This window comes from Rhinolophus sinicus, linkage group LG07 (assembly GCF_036562045.2).
Source record: "Rhinolophus sinicus isolate RSC01 linkage group LG07, ASM3656204v1, whole genome shotgun sequence".
NCBI lineage: Eukaryota > Metazoa > Chordata > Mammalia > Chiroptera > Rhinolophidae > Rhinolophus > Rhinolophus sinicus.
In genome coordinates, this window is record NC_133757.1 from 23,334,070 (window position 1) to 23,345,916 (window position 11,847).

The 11,847-nt window shown below is 58.3% G+C and overlaps 2 protein-coding genes across 5 annotated transcripts in view; one reads left to right on the forward strand and one right to left on the reverse strand.

Annotated features, from left to right (window-relative positions):
- PDZD7 (PDZ domain containing 7) overlaps positions 1 to 1,506 on the forward strand; it is an 18,748-nt gene extending 17,242 nt beyond the window's left edge. Inside the window, exons 17-18 of one of the 2 annotated variants that reach the window (XM_074339166.1) lie at positions 318 to 443; positions 776 to 1,506. In XM_074339166.1, the coding sequence (XP_074195267.1) occupies positions 318 to 443; positions 776 to 898 (249 nt within the window). In that variant the 3' untranslated portion in view covers positions 899 to 1,506. Of the gene's footprint in view, positions 1 to 317 lie in introns of both variants that reach the window. The other variant, XM_019724932.2, reaches the window with a different exon arrangement.
- On the reverse strand, positions 1,362 to 11,488 carry LZTS2 (leucine zipper tumor suppressor 2). Of its 3 annotated transcripts, none has more exons than XM_019724936.2 (5): positions 11,329 to 11,488; positions 5,578 to 6,027; positions 4,285 to 4,947; positions 3,478 to 3,735; positions 1,362 to 2,687 (listed from the first exon to the last, which is right to left on the reverse strand). In XM_019724936.2, the coding sequence occupies exons 2-5, from the start codon at positions 5,983 to 5,985 to the stop codon at positions 2,004 to 2,006; spliced, it is 2,013 nt and encodes a 670-aa protein (XP_019580495.2). In that variant the 5' UTR covers positions 5,986 to 6,027; positions 11,329 to 11,488; the 3' UTR covers positions 1,362 to 2,003. The 3 variants fall into 3 exon arrangements, with proteins under 3 accessions (XP_019580495.2, XP_074195269.1, XP_074195268.1); XM_074339168.1 differs by lacking the exon at positions 11,329 to 11,488 and adding an exon at positions 10,892 to 11,204; XM_074339167.1 differs by lacking the exon at positions 11,329 to 11,488 and adding an exon at positions 8,515 to 9,193.
- Between the last annotated feature and the right edge of the window lie 359 nt (positions 11,489 to 11,847).

An 11,847-nucleotide genomic window follows, 5' to 3' on the forward strand; every position in this document is an offset into this window, starting at 1 on the left:
GCCAGCCAGGCATGTTTAGACCAGGTCATTGGGGGCGGGGGTCAGGCCTGCAGGATGAGTAGGCCAAAGGAAAAATCTGCCCCCTCATGCCAGCCTGGGACTGAGGGCAGCCCATCCTGTTCCAGCCCTAGTCCCAAGAGACAAAGGGCCATTGTCTGTGCCCCACCCAGCCCCCAACAGCTCCAGGCACAAAAGTTCTATTGTCCATCCCCTCTACCCAGATGGGGAGGAGTGTCCTAGCTGATGGAGGTGAGGTTGGTCCTGGGGTAGAAGTGACCTGAAGAGTGAGGGCTGTGATTCTCCCACTCCCGTCCCAGGCTGGCTTCGAGCTTGTAGCAGTGGATGGAGAGAGCCTGGAGCAGGTGACTCACCAGCGAGCAGTGGACACCATCCGCAGGGCTTATCGAAACAAGGCTCGGGAGCCCATGGAGCTTGTGGTCAGGGTCCCTGGGCCCAGCCCACCACCCTTACCCTCTGACTCATCAGACCTCACCGATAGGTGCCTTCCTGCTGACAATTCCCCTGCCCGCTGACCCCACGATGGTACTCCATTTCCCTCCCCCTGGCTCCCAGACCCTCCTATTAATGCCCTTCCTACCAATGCCCAGCTCCCTCCCACTGATGCCAGGCTCCTCCAGCTGACCCCCAGCTCAGTCCACTCTCCAACCCTCCAGACTCCTGAAACAAACCCCTGACTCTGCCCACCTACCCCACGAGTCTTCCTGCTGACCGCAGATCTTCCCACTGACCCCAGAATCCTCCAGCTCTCTCCCAGACCTCACCTACTCACCTCCTCAGGACTCAGGAGCCTCCCACAGCTGCCTGCCTTGCCTACACCCAAAGCTCCACACCGGTGACTCAGATCTCCCTGCTTTCTTCCCTCCCCAGTTGTCCCTAAGGCTCTGCCCTCTCCAGACAAACTTGGTGTCAAGGACAAGGTGCTACTGGGCAGCCTGTGTCACCTGCTCACTGCTCCCAACCTCCCGAGATAGGAAGGAGGTTGAGAAACCCAAGGTCTGGAGCTTGGGATTTGTGGGCACTTTCTCATGATGCCCGCTTTGATATTCCCAAGCACTGAGGGACATGGGCTCTCAGATACAGTCATTGCGTCCAGCCCCCAGCAATATTCTGTGCAAAGGACAGGATGGAAGGCTTTTCTAGTTTCTCATACTCTGAGAGACCATTTCATATTGTGGTCCACTAGGACCTCAAACTTTCTGCTGGATTTGTCCTTCCCCCATCACCTTTTCTCCCCTAAGACCTCTATGAGGGGTAGGGGAATAGCCAGCAAATAAAGCGGGGGTGGGGGTCAAACAAGTCCCCATAAGCTTTATCCAGCGCAGTAACTTTTTTTAAAAACAAACAAAAAAAATTTTTTTAATTTTTTTCTTTGGGTTTGTACAAGAAATTTACAGTGTGAAAAATATACAAGTGAAAAACGAGGCCATAAATCTGGGTGTGGGAGGGCCCCTTGGTCACAAACACAAATAAACAAGACATTTCTGAGTTCTTCCTTTGGTCTGACTACAGCCCCCTCACCTCAGGAGAAAGGCTGCAGAGCTGGAAGCTGGGGATCAGGCCCCAGTCCCAGCTCTGTCCCCCAGCATGGGCAGGGTGGGGGCAGGCACATCTGGAGCAGCTGGCACTGTCTGGCTCTCTCTGGCTTTGGGGCGGGGGAGTGTGGAAAGGAGGGAGCCCCTTCCTCTCTCCAGCCCCCTGGCTGAGGAAGCTGGTGAGTGTCTGGGGTGAATGGGGTTGGCAGTGGCACTGGCAGCAGGGGTGGAGTGAAACAGGTGGAGTAGGAGCCTCTGGGTGACAGTGAACATGGGGACCTCCAAGTCCAAGGGGTCTGATCTTGCTCATCCAAGTCAGGGCAGCCCCGAGTTCTTGGCAGGGGCCCAGAGGTCTAGATCCCAAGGGATGAGTGGCTCTGGGGCCCAGTGGACCTGAGGCAACTGTTCCCCTTCAGTAGAGCTCCCTGCAGAGATGGGATGCCCAGGGCCTTAGATTTCGGTAGCAGTGATCTCCTCCAGGCAGATGCAGGGGGCTGGCTCAGCCAGGCCCAGGTCAGCAAGCTCCCGGGCCTCCAGCTCCAAACTGAGCTGCTGTAGCTCCTGCTCCAGCTGCCGGTTCCGCCGGTACATCTGGATGTAGTTGTGCTGCAGCTGCTTCTGGTAGCGGATCACCTGCTCCTTCTCTGCCTGCCAGGCCAGCCGCTCCCCCTCGAAGCTGTCCCTCTGCTCTTCGCCCCTCTGCCGCTCCCGCTGTAGCTCAGCCCGCAGCCGCTCCACCTGGGCCCGCAGGCTGCCCCCAACCCCGGCTGCCGCCCGCTGTGCCTTGGCCTCATCACTCTCTGCCAGGAGAAACGGGTCAGTAGCGGCAGGTGGCACAGGGGGTTCCCGGAGTCCAGCCGCCTCAGTGTCTAACTGCCCAGCTTTCTCGCGCAGCCGCTCAGCCTCCTGGCGGTGCCGCTGAAGCTCCTGGGAACAGGCCTCTAGCTCCAGCTCTCGTGCTCGGGCTGCCTCCTGGAGTCCCCGTGCCCGGCCCTCACTGACCCGTAGCGCCGCCCGGGCCTCCCGCAGAGCCACCCGCAGGGCCACCAGCTCACTGCCCTTCTGCACCAGCTCTGCCTGAGACTCCTTCAGTTGCTGCTTCAGCAGGGAGATCTCGCCTGACTTCTGGCACACCTGGGGGGAAGGAGGGTGGGAGAGTTGGAAAGGTGGTGTGAAGGGTTATCCCTGGGGGTCAGGCCTTGACATCATGTGGTACATTCAGTTGAGGAGGTATGATCATTACACCCATTTTACAGATGGAGACACTGAGGTGAGCCTAGTAACATGTCCAAGGTCATACAGCTAGTCATTGGCTAAAGTGAAATAGACTCATCTTTCTCATTCAAAGTGAGTGCCTTTAAACCATCACGAAGCACTGCAGAGCTCTAAGGCCTAAGGCCTAGATGGTGGCAGGTTTTGTAGGAGTGGGGGCAACTGACGACAGTGTCCACATTTCCAGTTGAGAGGCACTAGTGTTTTGGTTAAAAGTGTAGATCAAGGAGCCAGACTGCTGGGGTTCCCATCTCAGCCCTGCCATAGACTAGGTGTGACTTTTGGGCTCTCGCCTTTCTGGGCTTCGGTTTCCACATCTCGAAAATGGGGGTATTAACAGTACTCACCTCACAGGGCTGTTATGAGAAATAGATGATAGTCTATGCAACATGCTTAGAATGGTACCTTCCATATAGCAAGCACTACATTATCACTGGCTGGAAGGCAGTGGGTGGGGATGCCACTGGTTATGGGCACTAGACCATACCAACGAGGAGACCAAACTTAGGGGCACCAGGAGGTGTCCCCCTCCCCCGAAAGAGGGGGAATTCTCATCTCACAGAGGTAAGGAACAGGAGGCCCTCTGGGGGTGGCAGGTTCAGAGGTAAGGAACTGGGCCCCCCTTTTCTGGGCTTGTCCCTGCAGGACCCACCTCCCACTTGGTCTCCTCAAGCCGAGGCCCGAGCTCCCGCTGCTCCCGCTCGAAGGTGGCGCAGCGCCGTTCCAGCTGTTCCCGTTCCTGCAGCAGCTGTGCAAAGTCATCCTGCAGCTGCCGCTTCTCCTGCTGCAGCTGGAACACCTGCAGCTGCAACAGCTGTTGGGCCCGCTGTGCCCGCTGCGCCTGGGCCGCACCGTCCTCTCGCAGGGCCTCGCGCTCCTGCTGCAAATGCCGCTGCCGGTCCTCGTAAACCTGTGGGCAAGAAGGAAGACCTGGGTCCTGGCAGCTCCCCCAAACCTCGAGCCCTGGCCACCCCCAATCACCGACTGTTCTGGTGGCCCACTGGTCTGGGCTCAGGGATGCTAGATCCCACTAAAGAATGATAGGAATAAGGACAGCAATAGTGACGACTACTTCTGTGATAAGAGAAAAACAACAGTAACAGCAAGCACTTATGTAGCACTTCCTAGGCGCCAGGCATTATTCCAAGCACTTCGTACCCTTTGCCTTACTTAACCCTCCTAACTCTAAGAGGCCAGAAACATCCCCATTCATAGAAGAGGAAACTGAGGCTCAGTATGAATTAGTAACTTGCTCAAGTCTGAAAAACAGTACATGGCAGTGCTGAGTTTGAGTTCTCACCACTCTACAGTTAAGCCAGACAGCTGGGGTGGGGGTGGGGTTACAAGTGCAACTGCCTACCACCTGCTCCTCCACCCCAGAACAAACACAAATGCTTCTTGGCTTCCAGCACCTTTGGATGTCCTGCCATGCCACCCCCATTACCGCCACTGACCACACCTGGCACATGGTCATCTCGCTCTCATCCAGACTGTCCCGCAGCTGCTGTAGCTCTGCCTCATGGTCTCGGAGCTTCCCTTCCAGGACACAGTGCAGCAGTGCCTCATCCGAAGGGGGTGGAGGGGGTGGGGGCGGTGGTGGGGAGCGCTCCCCACAGGAGCTGCTATCAGGGGATGCCCGAGGACCACTAGCCAAGAGCCCCCCAGCCACGCGGCCCCCCAGGGAGCCTGTGCTCTTGCTGGAGGAAGATCGACCACTGTCCGAATGGGAGGGGCCAGCAGGGGCCCCTCGGGCTGGCCCCAGCATTGCCCCCCGTCCAGGGCCATGGGAGGGCAGGTGCCCGCCTGGGGAGTTGGTGGCTGGTTCAGCACCCCCGGTGCTATAAGTGGGCAGGCTGGACAGTGAGTTTCGTCCAGAATCAGACAGCGTCCCTGATGGGCAGCCACTGGCCCAGCCACTCAGTGCCAGGGGTTTGTCGGCAGCCGAGGAGGAGGAGGAAGACGACGACGATGCAGGGCCCCCAAACAGCTGTGTTAGGCTGCCCTGGCTCCCAGACAGTCCGGTGGCCCGAGGACCCAGGAAGCTGGGGAGAGATGGCGCCCCGCGAGGTTTGGGCAGCACTGGCTTGAAGGCTGTTGGGCGAATCAGGATTTTCTCCATGTTCTGAAATGAGGTGCCATATGACACTGAGGATGAGCTGCCCAATCTTTCCAAGCCCCTATCATACTTCCTGCCCTCCCATCTGGGGTCTCCCATCCCTATATATTAATAATAATTGCTACCACTAGCTGAGGGCCTCCTGAGTGTCAGCTTTATGTCAAGTAATTTAAAAGGCTTATCTCTAATCATTCTAACAACCATAGAAGCAAAATATTATCACTATCCCCATATTACAGATGAGAAAATGGAGGCTCAGCAGAGTTAAAGGCTTTACTTAAAGTTAAACACATCGCTGCTATGTAGTAACAGTATTATCAAGCAGCTAACATTATTGAGTACATACTATGTGTCAGGCACTAGACTAAGCACTTTACATAGTATGTTATTTAATTCTTATAACAATCCTGTGAGAGCTGACCTATTACCTCCACTTCACAGATACAGAAACTGAGGCTCAGGAAGGTTAAGTGACTTCCCTGAGGTCATACAGCCAGAGGCAGAGCTGAGATTAGAACCTAGGTCTGCTGAATCTGGAGCCCACACTCTTTCCTCTAAATAGGCCTCCAAATTCCTCTAGCTTCTCCAGGGGACTCCTGATTCCACCCAGGCCCCAAAGGAAGGGCTGGTCCTCACCTTCTCCAGCTTTCCAGAGACAGGGATGAGCTTTGGTGGGGGACCACGGAGATGGGCATTGCATGCCCGCTGCTCTCGGGCATCCTCAATGTCACTGCTGGGGCTGGGGGGTGACTCTGTCCGGAAGTCCTCATTGATGTAGGTGAAGGTGGTGCCAGGGACGGCCTTCCTGGGGGGCACAGCTGGGCACAGCGGTTCCTGTGCCTCATAGCCACCCCGCAGTAGCCCATCCTGCTGGCGGAAGAAGGTGGGTCCAGGGGGGCCATGGTGGCGGGAGGGAGCCGGCCCCCCGGGGCAGGGCCGGCCTGAGATGAGGCTGCTCACACTGCCCATGGCTGGAGCTTGTGGGGCAGTGGCGGCCTCAGGAGCAGGCTCCAGTGGCACCGGCAGAGTCTGCACAATGGCCATGGCGGTAGAGGCTCAGGCCTGGCCAAGGGCCTCCGGAGGAACCTGTGAGCAGGGCAGTGGTGTCAGAGTCCCTCCACCCTGAGCCCCCTCCCAATACAAGGCCAAGTCCCTCTCCTGACCCCTGGTCCCAGGTAAAATAGCCCTCTGGCATCAATAACAATCTCTGATGCCCCCTGGAAGCTCCCCTCTAAGCACTGGCACAAACCTCAGTTCTCCCTGTGCCCCATACCACTGCCTAGCATGAGCCTGAACACAGCTGAAGACTGAGCCTATTTAGCAGGATGACGAGGGGAGGGGAGGCCTAGTGGTTATGCAGGTCCCTTGGGAGCAGAGGCCCAGGCCTCAGCCCAAACCTGCATCCCTCACAGGGGCCACGATTGAAGTGAGGGAAGGCGCCTTCTCTACCAGCTCCCAGCAGCGGTCCCAGGTCTCCTGGGACAGGTGGCCTCATTAGAGGGCAGTTTGGGCAGAGGCAACCTCAGGGATGCAGTCAGCAACTCAAATGGTAATTAAGGAACAAAGAGCCAAGGCCAGGCAGTGCCCAGCCTCCCCCAGCTGGGCCTTAGTTTCTCCCAGACAGAGAGGCAGCAAGGGTGGAGCTGGCCAAACAAGAAACCCAGAGATCTTAGGGAGCCCACAGGTACCCTATCGGGTCTTCCGCCTCTCAGAGGTGGATGTAGGCTCAGGCTTGTTGCCATGACAACTCCTAGCTTCACCGCACCCAATCAGTCGGGCCTAAAGGAGCCTACACAGGCCCACTGCCAACCTCTATGAAACCTTCCAGCTTTAGATGTTCCCCAGTGTGACCCCGAGGGGATGACGGTAGACCCCACCATCACCTCTGACACCTGCTCCAAGATCTCACTTCCCTGGAGCCCAGGAAAGAGGACTCCACCTCCCCAGGCCCAGCTTCTTCCTGTAAGGGGACGGAAAGTCTCCACCCGGAACTCCCTCCTCCTCCATCCTGAAGCTGAAGACCAGAACTCAGGCATCTGCTGAAGTCATCATGCAAAGCGGGGGCCAAGAAGTGGACAGAGAATTGCGTAGGAGGAGTGTGTGCGTTTACTTATTTGTGTGTGAGACTGCACAGGAGCACGAGAATAAGCACTGTACATATGAAAATGTGTGAAGACATCATGAATATGAGTAGATGTGTTTGGATGAATTCATACATACATGAGTATATGTGTGAATTCATATGTGCATCTTACATGAGTACGTATGTAAATAAGGGGGTCACTCTTAAAAAGTCTGTGAAAGTTAAAATGCATAATTAAGCAGATTTGTGGTGTATGACATTGACTATATAAGAATATATTTGGATAGCTGTCCACTCACATATCCAATATGTGTGAACTCACATGAATGTGTGAACAGGAAAGTGAGTGTACACAAGTGTGTATCAAAGAGTGTGTATGAATAGAGAGGCTGGGAGCCTGGGTGGCATGTAGGGCCAATTGGGTGAGTGGAAGCTTGGTTTTTGTCCCTCACTGGAGTGTAGAAGTAGAGAAAACATTATCTGACTCCTTTGCCTGATCTGCTCCCCTTCTTTCATGCTTGTGTTCCATTAAGTCCGCCCCCAACCTCCCCACTCAAGTCAAAAGACCCTCAGACCCAGGAAGATGTACAGACCGAGGAAGGAGCAACTGGGAGCTGGGGGTGGGGGTGAGCAGTGTCCACCGCATAAGTGCCAGTCCTGAGAAAAACGGATGGAAAACCCCCTTCTCTGCCCTCTGCAGACCACTTCAGGACATGGAGAAAAGAGTGGGGAAGGGGCTTTTTAGGGGGCAGTGGGGTCTGGCACATCTGTCTGCATTTCCTCACTTCAGTGAGCACAGAGAGTGAAAACAGAGGGGAGGAGACAGATAGGCTCAGAGAGACAGGGACCCAAAAGACAAGAGACAAAGACTCAGAGGCAGACAAGAGGACAGGCAGACCCAGTAAGCTGGGGGCCCTGAACCCCACGCAGCCAGGGGGCCCCTAAACCCAGAAAAGAAATAAAACTGGGCTCTTCGAGCCAGACACCGAAGGAGCCAGAGCCAGGCGCCTGGAAAGCCAGGCCCAGCCAGCCCTGCTCCCGCTCTTGGAGCCCGAGAGAGAAGGAGGGGCAAGTGGAGGCTCCATTTTGAGAAATGCGTCTGTGGCTGTGGGAAAGGGAACCCCGGCTCTCCCCAGCACTCCTTGAGTGGCCACTTTGGCACAGCACACCCCACCTTAGTGGTTGGGGGGAGCCAAGGGCGGAGTTCAGTCAGGGCACGAGGGAGGTCTGGCCAAGGTCCGAGGTCCCACAGACCTGTTTTGGGGGCTGAAGAGTTGGGGAAACTCTTCCCTCACCAAATTCCAAGGACCAGTCAAGCGGGATCGAGTCTGGGATCACGAGTTCCAATTCCGAGACAGGGAGGCCCCCCACCCACCGCCGCCCCTTCCATAAAGTGGGGGGAACCATGTAATGCCACCTCCCCACTGGCCCTCCGCCGCGCAGAAGCTGGGGACACCCCCAGGTGGCCTCCCCGCCCCAGCCCCCCTCACCTCCACCGCGCTGCTCCATGCTCAGCCCCGGGCCGCCCCCCGCGCTCCACCGGCGAGCCGCCCGGCTCCAGCCCGCGCGGCCACTCCGAGCGGCCCGGCCGGACCCGGCCCCGCCTCCGCGGCGCCCCTCGCGGGGCAGACCCCGCCCGGCCCAAGTGGGCGGTGCAGCGCGGGGGAGGGGTCCCAGGGGCGTCCCCGCCCCCGGGGCGCGGGCACGCGCAAGCACCCCACGTCACGCGTGTCTCGCGGGGCGCACGCTGGTGCTGCACAGCAGGACTCAGGATCCCTCCCTCCCAGGCCGGGTGGCTGTATGTCTGGGGAGTTCGGTCGGCTCAGGACTCGGCGGCTGCAGCAGGTCACCCTCTACTACAACCGGGGCCCCGGGGCCAGTGGCGGCTGGTCATTGTTGGAGCACAAAGGGCCTGGCGCCGTGGCGGCCGCCCTACCCCCTCCGTTCTTCTAGTTGAAGCCTCCCTCACAGACACTCTCCGGCTTCGGAGTCCAGAGTGGGAGGCCGAAGGCCAGCTGCCATTCACTCTAGCCCGCGGCCCGGGCCCCGAGCCCGCCCCCCCAGCACACGTCAGGGGCTAAGGCTCGGTCCGTGCTTGCCCCACCCCCAGCGTCTTGGAGGCGGCACACTTGGATTTGCGGAGGCGGCGCCACCTGGCGGCGGATTCGGAGAACACGCCCAGTTACCCCCCAACCCCCGACCTAGAGAGGGGAGCCCTACAGGACTCCCCAGCGCTGTATCCCCCTTCTCCTGGAGCCCAGGGCTGCACCAGGCGCAGCTCTGTGCTCCCCGACCTTCCCTCAGGGTCCTTTGATAAAAGAGGATATTGCTCAGAGATGAAGGCCCTGGCCCCTCAACAATCACTGGGGTGAGCCTGTCCAAATCTACAATCCAAACCTACAGAAGCCTCACAGCAGACAACATCCCACTGTCTTCTCAGGGACACGAATATTCTCACCCTCTGGCAAACACAACCTTAACACCCACACGACCTTTCCCACATTCAGTCGCACACAGCCACAATCAGTCTCATCCATCACGTGGTTCCGTGTTCCTTCTTTCCGTCTTTCAAGCCAACAACTTACAGAGATACAACACACTCGGTGTGACACGCCTAGTTGTGCATACTTTCACAACTCACACGTAGTCACAATATTAATAAACACACTTAGTCTAAGCATGTTTTACACATTGACAGTCTTATTCACACACAACTTTTTACACATACATATATTGCTCAAACATTCTACCATACAGACTTTCCGTGGGGGTCTATGTGAACTGGTCAGGTCGGCTGATGGAGCACCCCTGGGCAAGGACAGCCACCCGCCCTCTAACCCCCGCCCAGGCCTGCCAGAGCTCCTCTGCCCAGGGAAGGAGCATCCCCCCCTTCCAGGCCACAGCCCTGGCCGGCTCTCAGCTCTATTTTTAGCTCCATGGAAAGGGTTGTTTTTCTTTCTTTCTCCCTGGAAAGGGAAACATAGCACAGCCACCCTCAGGCTCACCTCATTTCAAACCCTCAGCCTCACAAGAACAGACGGAGCCCCTCTCTCCTGTAGAGAGAGAACCCCTCTTCTGGCCTTGCCCTGATCCCAGCCTCCTGGGGCACTAGGAGCCTCCTCCCCCTTCTGGCAAACTGCCCAGAAGCTCGGGCAGCAGCTGGGCTCAACGTGTGTGTGCGTGTGTGTGTGTGTGTGTGTGTGTGTGCGTGTGTGTGTGTGTGTGCGCGCGCGCGCGCGCAGAAGTGGGGGGTGGGGCGGGGAGGGAGGCCGAGGGCCGCTGCCCACTATCTCATTAGTGGAGTGGGATGAGGGGATGGGGGTTCGTCCTCCTTTCTACCGGAGGGGGATAGGCCCACTCTGGTACTGAAAAGGAGGTCCTGCATTCTCTTGGGGTGGGGGACTCCCACTCTCGCATGAGTGCGTTTTCTGCCCCTAGCTTGGGGGGGGGGAGGAGCTCCTAGTTCTGCAAGGAGGGGTGGTACTAGCAAGGGGACCGACAGGCGCTCAAGTAGCTACGGTTGTTGCTCCTCAGGCCGTTGCTCCTCAGGCCGGAGGAATGGGGTAGGAGCTGCCGTCCACTGCTATCAAGAATAGCGCCCCCCTCTGATACCTTCAGGGATGGGGAACCACGAATGTGTTCAGGAGAAGGGCTAGGAGACCAGGTAACCCCACCGCAGTCCAACAGTCTCCGGTCCTCCTGTGCTAACCCATTCCAGGGGGCGTTACGCTCCCATTTCTAGGGGAGGGCTTATCACCTCTCGAGGCGGAGAATGGAATACAGCCCCTTGTGGGACCTCGCAAACTCGCCCTGGACTAGCGAGGAAGGTCGTCGCCCTGAGGCCGGGGTGGGAGAAGCACAACCTACCCGTCTGCGAAGCGATCCCGGGCTGGGCGCCTGTTTTGCATATTAGTCCTCACTTGCCGGCGGCGGGGAAGCAGGAACAGCTCGAGGTGTCTCACCCGCCCCGCCCCTGTCTGCACTTTTCTCCCGCCCCTGTCAAGCGCCGTGCCCGCTGGGGGTCTGCGCCAGCCAGTGGCGCTGCTCCACGGGCTACAAGAGTACCTCACTGGGCGCGTCCTTTCCTGGGTGCACGTGTGTTCGTGTGTCCCAAGTGCGTGAGTGGGTGTGTGTGCACGCGTGTGTGGGCCCGTCGGTGTGAATTTCCGTGTCGGTTCCCTGTTCAGGGACACCCCCCCCCACTCCCATCCTAACCCCCAGTTTCGCCAGACCGCAAAGTTTAATCCGGAGCGGAGTTGTGCGGGAGGCGGGAGTTCCTACACCTTTGCGCCCCCACTACTCACCCAGCACCACCTGCGCCGCTGCTCCAGCTCCTGCCCGGCTCCTCCTGCTCCAGTGCGGGCACCTCCTCGATGCAGATCCGCCGGCTCCTAAGCCCGCTTCGGGAGCCGGACTCGCAGCGCCCGCCAGGCCCGGCCTGGTGGAGAGGGGCGGGGCCGCTGAGGCCGCGCCCCCGACGGAGGGAAAGGAGTGGTCTGCTCAGCACCCACTCAATAGCCAAGCCGGTACCAAACCCCGGAGTAACTCCACGGTGACCCGGGGCTGCCCTCTGGTCTCTGACTTCACAGCTTACAGGATTTGGCTTACGACCTGGGGAAGGGGCGAGCGGCACGTGACCGAGAGTTAAGCTACCCACCCGGCTGCCCTAACCAAGCTGGCTATAAGACTTTTTCTGCCACCGCCCCTGCTCTGGAGGGAGCCAAACCGGGTCCACTCTCAGCCCACTCCCCAGATGCAGGGAAAACCCCTGGGAAGCAGACAAAGAAGGCTCGGGTTTCACCAAAACAGACCCGCCCCTCTGT